The sequence below is a fragment of the Antennarius striatus genome, chromosome 12 (assembly GCF_040054535.1).
Source record: "Antennarius striatus isolate MH-2024 chromosome 12, ASM4005453v1, whole genome shotgun sequence".
In the NCBI taxonomy this organism is placed as follows: Eukaryota; Metazoa; Chordata; class Actinopteri; order Lophiiformes; family Antennariidae; genus Antennarius; species Antennarius striatus.
In genome coordinates this window covers 3,419,719-3,438,898 of record NC_090787.1, presented here as the reverse complement: position 1 = coordinate 3,438,898, position 19,180 = coordinate 3,419,719, and the positions used below count along the sequence as shown (strand labels likewise).

The 19,180-nt window shown below is 43.2% G+C and overlaps 1 protein-coding gene across 1 annotated transcript; it reads right to left on the bottom strand.

Annotated features, from left to right (window-relative positions):
* Positions 1-545: 545 nt before the first annotated feature.
* gdap2 (ganglioside induced differentiation associated protein 2) lies at positions 546-18,684 on the bottom strand. The gene is made up of 14 exons (XM_068329229.1): positions 18,468-18,684; positions 17,549-17,763; positions 15,610-15,749; positions 15,373-15,526; positions 14,694-14,782; positions 14,502-14,578; positions 14,071-14,230; positions 13,071-13,221; positions 12,919-12,995; positions 12,194-12,270; positions 11,793-11,932; positions 5,197-5,251; positions 4,742-4,885; positions 546-2,625 (listed from the first exon to the last, which is right to left on the bottom strand). The coding sequence occupies exons 2-14, from the start codon at positions 17,728-17,730 to the stop codon at positions 2,584-2,586; spliced, it is 1,488 nt and encodes a 495-aa protein (XP_068185330.1). The 5' UTR covers positions 17,731-17,763; positions 18,468-18,684; the 3' UTR covers positions 546-2,583.
* Between the last annotated feature and the right edge of the window lie 496 nt (positions 18,685-19,180).

Here is a 19,180-nt window from a genome sequence, read left to right as displayed (position 1 = left end):
AAAACTTCCCCCACACCGAAAGTGAATTAACAGCTAGCTGAAAGTAGTCCCAATAAAATATAACAGTTTACTTGCTTTAGTGACATTTATGTCTCAGCCTTTAAGATAAATAACTATTCAAGAGGTTGTTTTAGATTTACGTCTGCAGTGGGAATAACAGGCCACAGAAATCCTGACGTTGTTTCGGAGAAGGATTTCCATCCTGATAGACCACCGCTGGAGGTTTCCTGACTTTAGGATATTCATGAACAAACATCTGACAGATTGGCTGCTGCAGATTACTTGTGCAACAACTGTCCTGGACTGCAAATTGTCATCATAAGGATTTCAGTTTTGATTCCAATCAGCTTTCAGCAGCAGGATGATTTATGACCAGATTGACGTCAAGACAGAATTCTCCAACTCGATGCACTTACACAACAGGATGCACATCTATCTCCTGATGCTGGATGCATCAGGAGATAGATGGAGCGCCCCCTAGTGGTCTGTATTGTGTTAGCGGTGCAGCTCATGAAACGAGAAACGACAATTATTATCTTTGTCTTCAGCTTTATTCAGATTTGTTCTTGTTTTAAAAGAGAATTCATTTAGTAATTAAAACTTTACAGGACAAGAATGTCTATTAAAAAAGAAAAAAGAAAATAATGAAGTCACATAGAGGTCAAAGGTACCTTAAAATAATACAAAATAATATACATTTCCATGAAGGCTCATCTTTTATATACATTCTTACATGATCACAGTTCTAGAAGTAAAGATTTAAAGTTTTCTAATAATTTCTTTGTAATGGAGACGATTAAAGCAAAAGCAGCAATGCCAAATCCGAAGCTTCACAGACGCAGTCAAGATATTTTTAACAGCTCCTCAGATTTGGTCCTTAAAAGTTGATTTTTCTCAAAGCAGGAAGGAAATCCTTTTCATTTTACAGCATTCTCTCAGAATCACTCTGATTTCCACGAGCTTTCAGAAAAACAATAAAGACATCAAAAAGCTGTTGGGTTCGTCTGACGGCTATTTCTTTGACTGTTCCATTCAGGCTCCACCCCTCAGGGACGCATCCTCGAGACGATGATCACAACGATTCAAAGACACTCAGAATCCTGATGCTCAGCCCCGCCCACAACCACACAAACTCACACGTGATCACGTTTATGGCGAACGCCTCACGTCTTATCAGACCGGTGGGGTCAGAACAGGAATGTTTCAGTACATCTAATCAGCATTCACCTCCAGTCTGACTAAATTGCCTCTTCATCGTGACAACTGTGCAAACTGAATGCATAACTTAACAAACCGGCAGAAACAAATTCAAACTCCAGCGGTTAGCAGAGAAGGGAATTTCCCTTTCAGCTTCTAGTGAGGACGGCTGTGAAAGGGCTTCTTCCTCCTCCTGCCTTCCTGACGACATGAGGAAGAGGAGCTGCTGGACCGATCTTCAGGAACAAGTTCAGCGAGAGACGAGTCAGTTTACGAGTCGGCCAACACAAGAGCTGTGTAACATCTGCCAACAGCTTTTTCTAAATCAATCAACTTGCTGATTGGTCAATAAAGTGTCAAGAATGAGTGACGAATGCGAGACGGGGCGAAGGCGAAATGTTTGTGCAGCTGAAAGCAGCAAGTTTGGAATTTACTAACAACACAAAACAGAAAAAGCAGCAACTTCAGACTTCGGATGAAGTGAAACGCTAAATGTTTGACGTTTACTCATTAAAACTCAACGATCAATCGACAGGTTGAGTCGATCGGTTCTCAGCGAAGGACAAAAAAAAACAAACATCTGGTACGGACACATGAAGCCCTGCTGCCTTCAAGACACACCAGAATGTGGGAAATCATAAACTTCATGTGAGTGGGGAAACAAAACAAAAAAAAAAAGGTTGGTCTCTGAATGATGACGTCATGCAGATCTCTGACATCACATCAAAGGGGCGTTGACTTTGTCACAGGAGGCTGCGTTTTAAATACGTGTTACTTCCTGCTGCACAGGAAGTGCGTTCTTCTGCCGTTTCTCGTTCTCTCCTGGGATTTTCCATCTTGACCACAGTTCAAAGAGCGGATGCTGCTTTCACGCCCGATTGGTGGGGATTTCCAACTTCCTGGCTGTCAGTAGGTGTCACCCCCACCCAGAGAACATCTGAACAATTTAAATCCAGCATCTGAACACGACCCAGGACGGACGGACGGCAGACGGATGGTGACTGATGACCACTGCACGATGTGAAGGCCTTTGAGAAACTGTTGGGTTTAACACAATAAATCATATTTAGCAAACTGCTGAATCAGAACTCTGGTCGTGAGGCGTAATCCAGAAACCAGACTGGATCCACAAATAGTCTGTGGCGAGTGATAATGAGCCCTCGCCGGGCCACATGCTGCTCAGTCGTGGGTTGTGACGGGTAATTTTGTCCTTTTGGCAGGAACAGAACAAAAGGAGAGTTCCTCCGCTGGTTCGCAGCCGTGTGTGTGTGTGTGTGTGGAGGGGGGTTAGGAGTTCAGACCCAACAGGCACCAAGACGTCCATAAAAGGCCTCCGTCTGACCACGTCGTCACCCTGGCGGGGGGGGGGGTCCGATCTGTCTCCCGTCACAGATTGGAGGACTGGGAGAGTTGGTAGGGTCCGTTCACCTGAGGAGGAGGAGAGAGCTCAAATTAACACAGATTACAGGAAGAGGAGTTGCTCCAGATTAAATTAAAGCCTCAGATTAGACAAAGAAAAAGTGAAACAGGTCGTTGACTCGAGGCGCTCGGCTGTGATTGGCTAAGATGATGTGAAACGACAGCAGGTGGCAAAAACGCACAAGTCCCTCACTTTGTACCATCTGCATTGTCTCTCCTGGCCTAATACTGAGGTTGCCAAGGCAACCGCAACCAAAACAAAGGTTTTAAAAGTGGAAACATTAAAAGACAGACGTATAAGTGAAGAAGTCGCTGTAAAGAGACGTGAACAACGTTTTCAGACGTCGTGGCTTCACACAACGTCTCGCTTCCCAACTTCACGTGACATCGCCGTCATTAACCAGCAGGTCTGTGATACACAAACACTCCAGAGAATAACGTCATCAGACTCTGCTCTGATTGGACGAATTACTTTAAGTTGTGGACAAGGAGCTTGAGCCAAAACAATAACTCTCTCTAATGGAACATTTCATTTATCGCTGATCTACACGCCGTCAACGAAAAAAAGCCTGGAATGCATTTTGGGACTGATGATCCTGGTCGGATGCATACATTTGAGACATTTGTTATTGTAAAACTATAAATCTTTAAGTTCATCATAAATTGTCGGCGGTGTATTCGATATTTCTTCGCTAAGCGATTGAGACGTTTTCCCAGCTGTGTGAGCACAGAGAATTCCGTAAATCAGAGCAGGACAGGACGATGATTCTGGGTAACAACACACAGGTGTTGGTGTGAACGCCGCATCCGAGTCCGACGCCAACCGTCCATCATCGCTTCAGACCCAGAAAAACCCGGATCGACCCAAGTGTGGGAGACATTAAGACAGCGATGTCCATGCCTGTACGTGTCCTCCCACATAAATCCAACTGGTCTTGATATTCCTGCACAGGCATAACCTTCAGCTCCAGTTAGCGCACAAACAACACAGTTTGTAAGTAATTTAATTTCACGCCTTTAGCGTGTCCCGTTTCATTTTCACATGTTTGGCTTTGACATATCTGAATGCTGGAACGCGTGAGGCTTGACTTAATGTTCCGGTTTAGAATGAGCTTCAAATTAAAAAAAAAAAAAAGGTACCATGACCAGAAACATGCCTCTTTTCACTCAAGCCTGTGGGTTTGCACATGTCAAAAAATATTTGAAATCAAAATCCAACTCAAATCTTTGATTGTTTTTGCTCTGGTGCAGGAAAAGTTTAACAAAACAACGTTAAGAAAGAGAGAAGTTCAGCTGAGTAGAGCATTGCTCTCGCTTTACAGACGTGAAGATGATGACCCTTCCTCCGACAGATAAAACTACAACCAGCGACTTTGGATCCGACGTGGGACTTTCCAGAAAACACAATCGGTCGCTTCAAGTTCAGATTTAAAAACCCAACTGCTCTTGAAACACGGTGAAGTTGTTTCTTTTTGCAGCGGCAGCAGAGAATCGTTACCGATACCCATGACTTCATTCAATTATCTGCAGCCTGGAGGCCAAATCTGAGGCGAAATCAACATCCTGGACGATTCAATTTAACTCCCATTGTCGAGTGACTGATTAATAACACACACACACACGCACACATACACTAAACATGTAATTAGCTGATTGCGTCTCCGTTTCCGTCTTCTCTGGATTGCATCAGCGACATAAAAAGGACAGGAACGGTCATTTTTGTTGGGTTTTTCTTTCTTGTTCTCTCTCAGCTGTAGTTCTTTTTCCTCCAACAACAGCTGACGGATGGAATAAAACTCACAGGGGACTAAACATGTCTCCGTGTTTAGGGGTAATGCATGAGGACGGGGGGGATGAGTGGGACATTTGGTTTCCATTATAACACAAAGAACACGGTCCTATGTAGTGTGTAGCACAAACACAAGCCTGAAAAACATTCAGAAATATGATAAAGACATCTTTCACTGATTTCCGGACGCAAGATATTTAAAGCTGCGATTTATATCTTTGGAGTCAAGTGGTTTTCTGGGGGGTAACTCGATATTCAACTTTCAGTTCAGACTGTTTTTAAAAGATAATGGCCTCGCTGATGGATTTGCGTGTGCGTGAACAGCGTCCCACTCACTCGTGTGTCGTACTCCAGGACAAACGGCGGGATGTCGATCTGCTCGGGTCTGATGCAGGTGAAGAGCTGCTGCAGGTTGTCCAGGTAACGTACCTTTTCCTTCACCCCCGACACGGTGAAGGTGGTGAAGAACCACGTGGAGACCTTGTGAGCACAGAGGAACGAGAAAGCAAACGCTTCAGTCGTGGTTCTGATTTGGATTCCACGTTTCCAGGAGGATAATTTTGCCGTAAGCGAGACAAATGTGGACGGAAATATTTTCTAATTGACTTCAATTATTCCTAATGAAAAGTTTGGAGCAAAAAACATACTGGAATTCCAGTAAACAACAAACAACAGATCGGAACCAGAAAGCCGTCAAAGACAGCACATCTGCACCGGCTGCATCTCTCTGGAAGGATTATTCTCTTTATATAACGACTAATTCCACCAACCGGATTAATAATTCACCTTACCTTAGAGCGAAATGACGGATGCACGAAGTAGAAGGCCTTCAAGTTCTTTTTAAATCTGCAACACATGAAAGAGAAAACCTCAGGAATAATAAATCGATGAAAATCCTGAAACCTGCTGTGAGCTTTTCTGACTGTAGAAAATTTTTATAGTAGCTAGCGGCTTCGGTAATGTGTGCCTAGACAAGAATGACAAGCTAACGCTAACTATCAACCACTTCTGCTAATGCAATAATAAATAAATAAAAAGATCAGTTCTTTCTATCCTGAATGTTCACTAACATCCTGACAAACTGTTTGCTCTGCCGCTGTAAATACCAGTTCAGCCCCAGCTGTGTTTTTATGGGATGTATTTCCTCCTGTCGGTGACATTTGGGTAACATTTTCTAAAAACTACACTTCCAATCTGTTCTGGTAAATAATAAAAACCTTATTCTAAGATGAAACTATAAATTTGTGATGTCGGTTTTCAAAAATTCATGAAGCTGATGCGTCACCGCCCGTCTCACATTATTCACCAGAAGAGCAAAAACTGACAAATAGATGGATTTAGATGAATTTGTTGTCCTTTTTAACACATTTTTGGAGAGCGTTTGGACATTGAATCAAACATATCTGGTGTCACAGCAACTCAGGAGTGAGAAAAGGTGTTTCAGTCCTTGATCAAATCACCCAACCCGTCAACTTCACCACTTTGCAGCCGACAGGAAGAACTATTCCCAATGAATAATGACTTTTGCATTTGGTCAAACCATCCATTTAGTCTGTGCTCGCTTGTTAGCAGGCCAACGTTTAATACCACCAGCAGATATAGATAATGGAATCCATCTGCTATAATTTGATCGACTGAGGATTGATGACTGTCAGCAGGATTGGGTATTTTTAATTAGCGGGCTTTGGGACAATTATTTCTGTCTGCAGGACTCATCAAAACCTAACTCTCTCTCCAACCGATGGATTGTCATTGGAGTTGAGACATTCATGGTCCCCTGATGATAATTGTAATTATTTGGGGTTTTGAGTTGGCTTTGACTCTTGATCCGGTAGAATCAGGGCACTGGACTCCAGTCTGCAGTTCTGATCAGAATTAATCAACTTTCAGAAATACCTTCACTCGACTTGGAAACTCCTTGTAGCCATCGTCTCCATGATCTCATTCCCTGACTTTGCGAAGGTTTTGTGAGCTCTGTAATAAACTTAACAGCTTCACCACAAGACACCAGTTTTCCCACCGAGTTCTGGATCAACTGACCCAAACCGCCGATCCGCCTGTAAATCTCCCATACCTTAACATCACGCCTTCTAGCTCAGCCTCGTCCTGCTGGGAGAAATCCATCAGTAACCTGGAACTCAAGCCCTCCCAGTGTGTACTGGACATCACGGCCCGATAAACAAGAAAACCACATCAGCGGCAAGAAGTAGAAGACACAATCCTGAGGTCGGCAAACATTCAAATTGGGAACGCAGTCTCAGCTTCATTGTTTTGGAGATAGAGCCACAAATCACAAGTTACCCACTGATTTCTACGAGACGGCGAAAAGATGGCGGCTGCGAAATGACACCAACAGACCCGAATCAATCCGTTTTCTTACCACACAGGGACAGCCAAAAATAGGAAGCCATGTTTTTCTAGTTTACGGCCTCAGCAGGGGATCAGTTCTAAATCGACGACACAGATATCCTGGCATTCTGGTCCAGCATGGGACCCAAACTCACAAGAACATCTCTCTTGGAGAGGAATCAGCATCTCCACACTTAGCCAGAGAGTTTTGGAAACTTTCGTATTCATGTTTGGCTTTCTGTCTGCTGGCTTGGTCGTTCGGAGCCAACGTGCATCTGCAGCAAATCAACGGCTTGCTGGGTTGAACAAGATGGAGATGCCAGGGCCAAGAACAGTGGAGGAATTTTTTTCTGCAGAATTAGTCACAGACCATGGTGAAAGATTTGGGGAAAAAGTAGAAACTATATTTGAACCGGCCATCTGGAGGAACGGGATTATTCCTGGTGGGCTGTTTGACAATTGTTGCAGATGCAACACAAACTATTTGCAAATAAAACCAACCACGCTGAAAATGAAATAACACCGAGTGCAGTCGAGAGGGGCTTTGCTGGGCAACGCTTGGATTAGAAGTGGAGCAGAAAAGACAGGAAGAGAAGAAAAAACTCAATTTGTGTTTTTGAAACACCAATAGAGCTTGAAGATTCTTCAGCCTAAACATTTTAAAATAGTAAATTATATTTTTTGTACTGTGACATGTCAATCATCCTCATCTATGAGTCTAGAGGCGTTTGGCAGCAACCCATGAAACAACACCGTGCCAGTTCTACAGCTAGTCAAAGCTTTGCAGTCGCACCAGTTATTCATTCTTTTTTGTCTGCTCATCTGCCTTGGGGGTCACGGGTTATGCTGGAACCTATTCCTAGCTAGCTATGGGTGAAAGGTGGGGTACACCCAGGACGAGTCGCCAGCTCATCGCAAGGCCACACAGGAAGACAGACAACCATTCAAACACAAGTTTGGAGCGACCAATTCAACCAAACTGCTTGTTTTTGGAGGTGGGAGGAAGATGGGGAACCGGAGAGAACCCACACAGACACGGAGCCCGGAAAAGCCCTAGGTGGAATCGAACCAAAGACCTTCTTGGTGTGAGACAACAGAGCTAACCACTGTGCACAATAAGGTAGACAAACGGTTCTGGTTTCTTGTACTGAAACATGTTCAACTTTTCAAGTTCTGCACCTGATAATCTCAACCAAACGCAGGCTAAATGGGGTGGGGGCCATGACAAGAAGACTGATGCATTACATCTTAAATGGTTCTGATTATTGTCAGGTTGGCTATGAGAAGATGCCCCACCCTTCACCACGGCTCAAAGAGATTAGTTGGCAGCTTTTAGTACAATTTGGCTAAATCTTGAAATCAGCATTGCCTCAAATTGGTGAAGGGGAAAAATCCCAGACCCACATATTCATCTGGATCCACATTAAAGATTTTATGGATTGATTCTGGGATTGCGGCCCATCCTTACACCATGCTTTCTGGAAATCAGTCCAGTACTTTTATGCAGCGCTGGTAAAAACAAACCAACAAATAAACAGACCGGGTGAAACAGGACATCCTCAGATCCCATTTTGTCTTCAACAAGCATTTTCCCTGAAACATAAGATATGATTTACGGCACAAAGAAGCACATTTGCCATTGTGTAACCAAAACCCAGACAGGATTTGTTTTTCCCAATAGTTATCCACTGGTGACAGTGGAAGAACCAGCGAATCTGACAAAATCGAGACTGAGTGGAGGGCAAGCACTCGATAGAGACCACTGCACCATGTCGACTCGTGTTTCCTCTAAGCAACAGGACTTGATCAGAAGGTAAAAAAACAGTTGACTACAGTGTGTCTTTCGCTCATTTTTACCCCCCTACCAAGTCTGAATTGGGATTCTTAGTCGCTGATTTGGACAACAGCCAGACTGCCAGAAAACAAACCAGGAGCTGGTCATACGCTCCACTTAGTGGTTAATACAGCTAGCACAGCAAGTACCAGAGGATGGGGTTTGGTTTCCACTGGGACTGCCTGGCCCCACGCTGCTGTAAAGTACATTATACACTACCATCCAAAGAAAAAAACAATAAAAAAGAACCATGGCATAGATTTTCTAGTTAAGCAGATCCAAATACACAATCATATGAAGCCTGACTAATCTTTCATCAATGATCTCACTGGGCCATAGCCCAAAGCCTAATGCAAAGAGTCTAAAGCCCAGTCTAAAGCCTAAAGCCTAAAAAAAAAAGTGCAGCCCAAAGTCTACAGTCCAGAGTTTAAAGGCTAGAGTCTACAGCCCACAGTCTAAAGGTCAGAGTCTACAGCCCACAGTCTAAAGGCCAGAGTCTACAGCCCACAGTCTAAAGGCCAGAGTCTACAGCCCACAGTCTATAGTCCAGAGTCTAAAGGCCATAACCCAGAACCGAAAGCAGAGTTTACAGCCCAGTCTAAAGCCTAAAGCAAAGAGTCTGAAGCCCAAAGCCCAAAGTCTAAAGCCCAGAGTCTAAAGCCCAGAGTCTACAGTCCAGAGTCTACAGTCCAGAGTCTACAGTCCAGAGTCTACAGTCCAGAGTCTACAGTCCAGAGTCTACAGTCCAGAGTCTACAGTCCAGAGTCTAAAGGCCATAGCCCAAAGCCTAAAGCAAAAAGTTTACCGCCCAGTCTAAAGCCTAAAGCAAAGAGTCTGAAGCCCAAAGTCTACATCCCAGAGTCTAAAGCACAGAGTCTGAAGCCCAGAGTCTACAGTCCAGAATCTAAAGCCCATAGTCTAAAGTCTAAAACCCAGAGTCTAAAGTCTAAAGTCCAGAGTCTAAAGTCCAGAGTCTAAAGAGCAGATTCTTAAGTCCAGAGTATAAAGTCCAGAGTCTATAGTCTAAAGGCCAGATTCTGCCAACAACTATAATGTATATTCAACAAATGAATTACGCATGTCAATCCAGAATTTTTAAAAACGTATTAACCGGACAAAAACGAAGGGTAAATATCAAGAGCAAAAACCCGCACAATCCGGTACAAAACGAAAGCCTTTGACTGAATTTGCCAAACAGAAAATATTAAGAAAGGTTTGTTAGACTGACTGGATGAGTTCCAGAAAGACATGAATAGAGAAACGCCAGAGCTGAAAGGTGCATAATGCCTGAAACAGAAGCTCATTTGGTTACATTAATAAAAGACAGAAGAAGTCATGTTGAATCCATCCATTAAGCAACGGAACTTCTCTTTGTTTTTGACATCGAATGGTGTTTTATCAATGCTACAGAATACCGTGGTGAGAGCAATTAAAGATTAAACCGTCAATGCAATTTATTTCTAACCTACCTACATACAATTCTAGGTGCATTTCTCAGCCTCCGCTGGATTTGGAGGCAATAATGAAAGCTGTGGAGCTAAATATGCAAAATATCATTTACATACATTTACAATTAGAATTCTGTCACAGTGTGGAAATAAGACATGAAGACTGAAGTTGCTCTGAACTATGAAGGATATTCCCAAGAAGTTATCTGGGTAGTTAAACATGACCAAACTCACTATTGTTTACCCTTGCAAAAGACCTGAACATCGTTCAAAGTAATCACAATTAGCATTGTGTTGATGTCTCTTATTGTCCCACATGTAAAACTAACCGGAAATGAAAAATGCATGCATAAACGCCTATCTGGAAATCTGTCGGATACCGTTTGGTGACGTCTTCTGCACCAGTAACTGAATATATTTTAAAAAATGTAAAAATAAACCTTGTTTTATAGTGCTGTACTATAAAACATAGTTTAAAGTTCAGGCACCAGGTAACCCAACCTTGATGTACTTCATATCTCAACTGAGAGCTAGGAAAAATTACTTAATCTGCACATCAGATTCAAAAAAGATGTTTTGACTTTGCAATTCAGCTTCACATATTTGGCATCTTTGAAAACTCAACGGTTGATTCTTCAACTTAACACTTTCACAAACAAACACAAAGTTGAACAATTGCTTATGTAAGTGATTTATATGAAAGATCTGGTTCTGAACAAGGATCCACTTTCAAAACTTTGAAGCGTCTCATTAAGCCTGAGTCATAGCCAATACATCACTACAGAACGCATTCCAAGTTTGGCTTTCCTGGTCCTAATATGGCTGCCAGATTTCCAAAACCAACCATGAAACAAAACGTTTCGCTGCTCCTTTTGCTTTTCCAAAAGTCTAAACACTGTAACCTTGGCGTGTCATGCTGTAGCATGAACAATTTATCTGAACTTTCAATGTAGCTGCAGATGTCAGCGCATTCAAAGGAGCAGCGAGTCAGAGCCAAAGAAAGGCCAGATGAAGGTCAGATGACAGCCAGGTCTGGCAGGCGACGCTGCATTTTGCACACGTGATCGTTTTGAGGTATAAATTTATCACTGATGGGGCAACACAGGGTTCTCATTTTTTACTTAATGTTTCATTAACATATTAGGTCTGGCTAGACAAAATGTCCTTTTTGCTGTGAACAGAGAAACAACAAAAATGCCAGGAAGCCATCAAAGCCGTCAGCCTTTGTTCCAACTGGAACCCTTTCTGTCACTTTTTGCATCATTGCCTCATGGTCCATGTTTGAAATATAGTTCTGGCTATTAAAAAACACAAATGTAGCCCGCCAGTAGAATTAGCCAAATAACTGCACAGCCAGATTATGCAGCATAGAATGTTCAAGTCATCCTCATGGGAGGGAGGATGAAGCAACAGCTCCAGAGTTTTCTTATCCAATGACCGTGTGTGGTAGAGAATGACAAATTAGAAAGATGAAAGGCTAAAACACTGGGAATCAATCTAATATCTGATCTAACTGTCCTTTTATTTGACTCCATTTGGACCAAAGTGCTTCATCTGTGTTAAAAAATGAGTCTAAAAACTGGAAGATGTGAAAATAGTAGAAAATGTCAAACATGCACGAAATGCAACATCCCAGAAGATATTTAACGTCACATTCAGATTATGTCAATTTGACTTTTTGTCCCATCTGTGCATCCTTTCCTCCCCATTACGGCTACAGGCTCGGTTTAACAGGAGTGTTTGATGTCACACTGACTTGGCGTCGACGATTTCGTAGAGGCTCTTGAGGAAGTCGGAGCGCAGGTGGTTGTGCTCTCCGGTCAGCGTGTGGAAGTAAACCATCACGTACTCCTTCACCGTGATGTGGTCCATGACGTGGATGAAGTACAGCAGCGCCTGAACACACAATCATTCCTCCTTTGATCGGTTAATACAAAACTGCCAGAAGCAGTCTTTGTTTAGAAGTATTGTGGAGCACATGTTTACAGTTTAAACACGTAAATGAAACATGGAAAGATAAATCAGCTAAAACTGAGGAACATGCATGCAGAACACATGCAAACATGAAGGATTGTAAATGTGTGTGCTCACAAACATGACATCTGACTCTTTCATCCATTATGGAGGTTTATTTTGAAATAACTTTGATTATGTTACCTTTTCAAGGTCGATGAGGGTCACCGGGATGTTTCGCCCGACCAGAACCATCACCGTCCTCCCGTACATATCCACACCTGGGGATGGAGAAACCCATTAAATTATGACCAAATGATACTGAAAACCTCATCCGTAACCTAGAGATCAATTTATTTACTGGTTGATCAATTACATATTCAGCAACTTTAAGTTATATAAGCGTCATCTCAGCTTTTGGGAACTTTTATCAAACCAAAACTGAATGATCTACTTGAGCTGATGATTTTCATCCACAGGACAGGATATACTTAACGTTTATAAATGAGTTAAATCAGAAAACATACAGTGTGGGAAAAAAATAAAATTAATTTAAATATTTATCTGGTAGATTCCTCAAGCTGTCGAATTTTTCCAAAATCATTTTAAATCACATCACCAGCAAACTGGTGGGTGACCCTCAGAGCAGAGGGACTAAAACGCACGGTAATATCGCTCCCTGCTGGTGATGAGATTTAACTGCAACTAGTGACTAGAGTCCCATAACTGTACCTGGAGAAAGATCAACTGGTGTCAACACACAAACACAAACCCACACCCAGACCTACACATACACACCCACATACACACACAAACACACACCACGCTTTGGCAGCCACACAACACAGTTGTTTGTTTTGTATTTACACAGCAAAAGTGACAAATAGAAGAGTGTGATGATGCAAGACACTGAAACACAACACACATACCAGTTTGATATAAAGCTTTCAGTGCAGCAATGTCTGATAGATCCTCTGCTCTGGCGCGACACAACCATCGATTGTAGCTGAAAGAAACAGAAGTGAATTCAGCCTCAGCTTTGAAACCTCTGCAGCTGATTTTCCGCTCGTGTTCCTTTTACTTCCTCTGGTGCTGCTTCTGAATGGCCGCCTCCGACAGCTGTCCCTGCAGGATCATTTTCCTCTGCTTGTCCACGTCGCCCTCCATCCGGGCGAAAGCGTGATTCCCCACCTGACCCAGGTCGGACTCCAGACCGTCCTCTTCAGCTTCATCTGCACACATAACGCATGAAACATGATCACTTAGTTATTTGTGAACAGCTCTGAAGAACAGGAACAAAAATCTCCACTATTTTGACATTTACATGGGTGTGCTTGTTCACATGTATTTATTTGGCTTCACGGATCCTAATTTATCTTACAAGCGTGTGATTATTGTTGCACGAAGCAGCTGGTGAGGTCCAAAACCCAGAAGACTGAACTCCGGCTCGGGTTCGAGTCTGTTTCTCTGCTTGTTTTTCTACCACCACAAGTAGAATCACACACATCTCCATCCAAACGCACATGTGTTTCTGTCGGTGTGTACAGCAGCCTGTTGCTTTTGGGCGTCGCTCACAGAGGGCTGCTCGTTCCGGCCAGCAGACGTCGTGGGACTGGAAATGGAGTCACAAACGCTTCCAACACGTGGTCAGAAAACTAAAGATGAGGCACAGTTTGGGTTTCTAAACAAAAGAAGTTAAACTACGTTGGGTTTTGTGGAGGTTTGGGACCTGACAGGGATCGTCTTCATGTCTTTGGGGAGGAAATAACTTTACCCGGTTGGTGCCCTCTGAAGAACCAGAGTTCAGGACTGATTTTCATTTAATCCAATTTTTTAATGATCTGATTAAATGTAATAAACCGCTCGCCTCAGCGCCTCAAACTGGAATGAAATCAGTCGACTGTCTGCGGTCAAAGTTCAGCTGGAGTCAGAAATCAACAAATGCTTTCCTTTGGTAGGAGATGAGAAGTGGAAAGGAATTAAATGTGACATTCATGCTGCTGACGCCGACGATCATAAAAGCACAGCAGCTTTTTATCGCATCAGCTGTTATTAACACAACGACAATCTCCCCCCAGTACCTTCCAGGGTTCCTGGTTTCTCTGCGATGCGGATCTGCCTCTCTGGAACCACGGGTTCACCTTCAGAGTTACCGATGTCAGTCGGGATGAGAGGCAGGAAGGTCCGCTCCTCTTCCTCAGAGCGAGGATAGTACAGAGGCAACAACCGCTTAAACACCGGCTGAAACACACACACACACAATTTGTACTGATGGAAAAAAATTTCTACTGATGTGAGACAACAGGAAGTGTGACTTCAAATGAGGAACCAGCGTTGAAACTTCTTCCTGCAGTTACATAAAAGTCTCTGCCCAAAATTTATCAACCTTTACTCGACTATCTGTCGTTTTTTACCGACGCCGTCCACCCGTTTGGGACAGCAAAGGGTGTGGGACGGACAGGATGGGTGAGGAAAGAAAAAGGAAAGAATCTGCTGTGACTCGCGTCCACACCTCCTCCGTGTCCGTGACCGAGAACACCACGGCCTCCAAACTGTTCCCGTGATTCTCCAGGAACCTGCGGACCGTTCCTGTCAACACAAACACAAATCTGGTCAGGGGTGGCATGACCTGGATAAACCCCCCCCCCCCCACCTCCCTTTAAAGAGCTGTGTGTGTGCGTGTGTGTGTTCCTCAGTGTCTTACGTAGAGCAATGTGTGTGGAGTCCTCCAGTGGGTAACCTCGTTTGGTGGTGGTGACCACACAGAGGCCGACTGACGCCATCGACTGCTCTCTGAGGCGATGGAAAAACAGCGTCAGGAAGTACACAACACACACAACCAACATAACACACACCACTGAATACCAAAATGATAGTAATTCCCATTTCAATTTATTTGTCCACTAGCAGAACTGTGCATTTTAAACAACTCATTATTTCTTTAGAGTGTTGTGACGCTTCTGTGAAGTTCCAGAACGCGTTGTGCAAAAGAAACTTCCCCGACTTTTAATTGGCAACATGATAAAAAGAGGAATTCGGGGTTTTTTTCCTACACACAAATGTTCTGTCTTAACAGGTAAATCACTGAGTTTCACCTCCTCCCCTCAAAGACGAGCAGCTCGTCTCCAAACACTGATTTTATTTCTGCGGTTCTTCAGCTGCATTAAGTGGCTTCCATCAAATCTGTGTTTAGATGCAGCCGTCAGGCACAAACACCCCATCACACAAAATCATGTCTGAGCGGAAAGAAGGAAATAAGTGAAACCTTCTCTGGTGGCAGCACGACAAGAGAGAAACGAAAGCATGTTGTTGTGTTTGTGGAACACCACAACATGATCGCGTCCGCGCCGCCTGTTTTAAGCTAGCTGACGTGCGGCTCTTACGCAGCCAGCTGCATGATGTTCCTGTAGCAGCTGTAGAGCGAGCTCTCCGCCGCCGTGCGGTACTTGGTTTTGTATTTGGGTCCCACCGTGTGGATGATGAATCTCGCTGCCAGGTTGAAGCCTTTGGTCAGCTTCGCCTCCCCGGTTCGACAACCTGCATGCAAATAAAACCCATTTTAGGACGAGTGAGCGACTCAGCGACCAGCTCCACTCCAGGAACCGTCTCCAGCTTCTAACCTTTGAGTTTCAGCAACTCGTCTCTCAGCTCAGGTCCAGCCAGCTGATGGATGGCATCGGACACCGGGTTCTTGTCGTTCAGGGACTCGTTGCTGGTGTTGACGATGGCGGTGCAGTTCAACAGGGACACCTCGCCGACACTGAGGAGCCAGAAACAAGATGCATTTCATGAATATGTGCCAAAAAAACCCAGGCTGACAGGAAAAAAAGTCTTTTTGAAATCTCAGGAAACTTAACAAAACCATTGTGTTTAATATATTTTAAACGGCAGACCAAAACTGTGTTTTATACCTCCATCAGCATTTATTGTGAAAGCCATGCACATCAACTGCCACTTGCACTCACTCAACCGAGCAGCATTGTATATTTAGTCAGAAAAGAATGTAAATTTTACCAGAGAAAACATAATTCTTCAGGGTTCACTTGGAAACAACAATGAGGAAATGCTTGAGCATGTTTGGAAAGAATTTAGTCACAGGATACGTTCAGCTTCCAGCACACGGAGGGAAGTGGCTTTCTTCATCGTCCATGGATAACAAAAAAAGAAAGAAAAAAACGTAACCTTGTTGGCAGTCGGACCGTTCCACATTCTTTCAGTTTTAAAGTTCATCTCCATCTCAAGTTTCAAAGGTTTTCTTTGACAAACAGTACTTGTCGTGCAAAATGCAAGCAGCGAGTGACTGGCAGACAGTCAGCTTGTGGAGCTGCAAACACACCCCACTTGTTCGGCCTCTGGATCCACCTGGAGGTTGTGTGTTTGGCATCTTGGGTAGTAAACCACAAGGTTTTCAGTTTTAGCAGGATTAAGAAAAAAGACATTACAGTTTGGAAAGGGTCCAGAAACCGAGGACGCAGGAATGACTTCAGGTTGTAAAACACATTCTATAATGCATCAGTCCTGCAGGACGGCACTTCACGGCTCATGGTGTACAGACTCAGGTGAGGTGCAGCTCCAACACAACCGGCTGCAGACTTTGACTTCATTTCTTCACTACATTCAGGGTAGAAAATGAAAACAAGTCGTTCCAAACGTGAAAGGTCAAACAAAAATGGGTTTAATGAGGTTCAATTCATAGTTCAATGCATCATGATTAAATTTAGAGCAGAGCTGGATCACAATTGATATTCAATTTCGGGCTGCTAGCATCTTAATTAAATCTGGTAATCCAAGTGAAGACTGAGTTTAGTAAAGAAAAACAAGACACAGTTAAGTTTAATTCTCTCGGTTCAATAGGTCACATGGATATCTATCATTTGTGTGGGGCTGTCAGGCAGTTCACTGGACTGCTATGCTGTTAAAGCCCCCGACCATCATCTTCTAGGAAACCAACCTCAGCCTCAAATAAACGCACCACAGCTTAAATTCACTGATTGCGCTGCGACAGCGGGAATGTGTTCGTTCCTGATAACAGAACACAGGGTCGCTACGGCAACAAGGTCTCACAGAGGAGCTGCTGTCGAGCCACGCTGACAATCATGTGCTTTACTACCAAGAGGCTTTACTGTGATCCGGACTCTGAACTGGTCCGGAGGGCGGTGGAGAGACGCAAGCAGCGTCAGACTGCAGGCCCAACTGGGTATTAAAAGAATGTCTACTTTCATACCATGTGAGGAGCGCAAGGCGTTCTGTTGGAGACATGTGACTGGTATGCAGAGTCATGCTTTATATTCAGATCATAAAGGATGACAGCATGTGAACTGCTAACAGAGACCTAACAGGATTAGCAGGCAGTTTGCACTTGATTTGGAGGCGTTCTATCATTGTACAAGGAGGAAAGGTTACCTGGTAGATCAAACTTATATTATTCATCTGCTGCATCTCCATTATGAGAGTGGCAGCTTTGACACATAAGAGGAAACTCAAAAAAATCCAACTGTGTCGAAATGAAACCAAACCAAAGCAGCTCGTGCCAAGATGTGAAGGAATGAAGTGACTCACAACAGGATGATCTTGCGATTGATGTCTGGCCTGAAGGGGAAAGGGGAGGGGAACGCCTGCAGGTCCAGCAGGCTATCGCTGCGCTCCAACGGCATCCCCTCACCATCCTCATCCAGCTGTTGCTGCCATGTGGGGAGTGTCTGGATGTCCACAAACTGGGAGCGGGCTCCCAGAGGATCCATCCCCCCCTCCGGCGCTGCAGGCTGACGCCGGATCTGCAAGAAATAAAACATTCAATCCCAAAAGACTTATTCTAACTCACATCTCCAATGGCAACTGACTCTGAGGTGTTTAAATGTGGATTTTCCTGTGGCTGCAACCACCATTATCATTATTATGATAATTGGTGGTTGCATAATTATAGATTTAATGTTTTCTCTTAATTTAATGATTGTTTTCACTTGAAGTCAGTCGGAAATTCTTACTTAAGACTCCCAAATCAAAAGATTTTCAACTTGAAATGATATCAAAATGGGAGTTTGAATATTGAAAAACCTACATGATTAGTATTTTCATTTGTGAAATTGTGAAAAATATAACAAAAAATAGTTAGATGGATCTGCTTTATATCAAATCATTTAATGCGAATAGAGGATGATCAATATTGAATGTAATGCTGACACCAGCTCCAGTCCACCTTTATTCTTTGTTTGAATGTGTAATATTTAATAAACATGCAGACAGGACAGTTTAGTGTCTGCTACAGCTGCATTTCTTTAGACAGACACAACAGCATGACGATTAAGAAGCAGCGTCGGTCCACAGAAAGTCACATTTCTGTTAAAAAAACAAACTCTAAAACAGACAAAAATGCTTCCTAGATATATTGGAGAGGAAAACTTCCTTTCGTAGTGACTGAAGACGTTTTGGACACCCTGTGTGTCTTCCATGCGCAAAATCAGCAGTTTGCCGAACTTACCTAGCAGTTGTATTTCTTCCTGACAGGGGTGATGTCCACGCCGAAAAATAGGGAATAAATAACAAATAGTGACAAAAACAGATTACAGGCTCAAGATGAAATGCTCTGAGTTTTCATTGTAGAGAGCAAAGTAACCGCAAAACCAGTCAAACGTTAATTTTACAAGGTTTACAAATCTAGCCACTATGCTAGGTGCCGCTTGTGAGAACGTCAAGCTAACTAGCTCATATTACTATATCCGGTTTAGACTTTCAAAATATACGTCATTTAAAAAAATACTATATCTGATGTAAAACTTTGGAGAGGGATTTTCATATGCATCACAACTTTACAGAACTTACAACTTGTAAAAAAAAAAAACCTTTAAAAAAATAATTTCAAACATCTCTTTAAATATCTTTAAAATTCTTAAAATAGCATCTATTGCTTTGCCAGCTTTGACAAAGTAACTTTTATATGTGGGTGTGTATAGTTTGTTGGAGAAAATTAACTGTTACACATCAGGTCTATAAAGATTCACCTTATAATCCATCCTTCTTTGCCTTGCAAGGCATTGCATGGGCCATGTGTGGACCCACACACATTGGTAGATAATATGAAATCGGACTGTAAACTAAAACCATCACCAACCACTCTAATCGCTACTCTTCCACTGACCCCATCTTAAGGTGGTGAAAGTACCCCATTAAATATCAGAAAAATGTCATTAGGAG

Bases quoted from the DNA above. Each gene is read 5' to 3' on its own strand.
- gdap2 (XM_068329229.1), bottom strand. From the start codon at position 17,730: ATGGATCCTCTGGGAGCCCGCTCCCAGTTTGTGGACATCCAGACACTC. The intron at 12,996-13,070 runs GTAAAAGGAACA...TGTTTCTTTCAG, and splicing joins CAGAAGCAGCACCAGAGGAA to CTACAATCGATGGTTGTGTC. The intron at 4,886-5,196 runs GTAAGGTGAATT...TGTGCTCACAAG, and splicing joins ATCCGTCATTTCGCTCTAAG to GTCTCCACGTGGTTCTTCAC.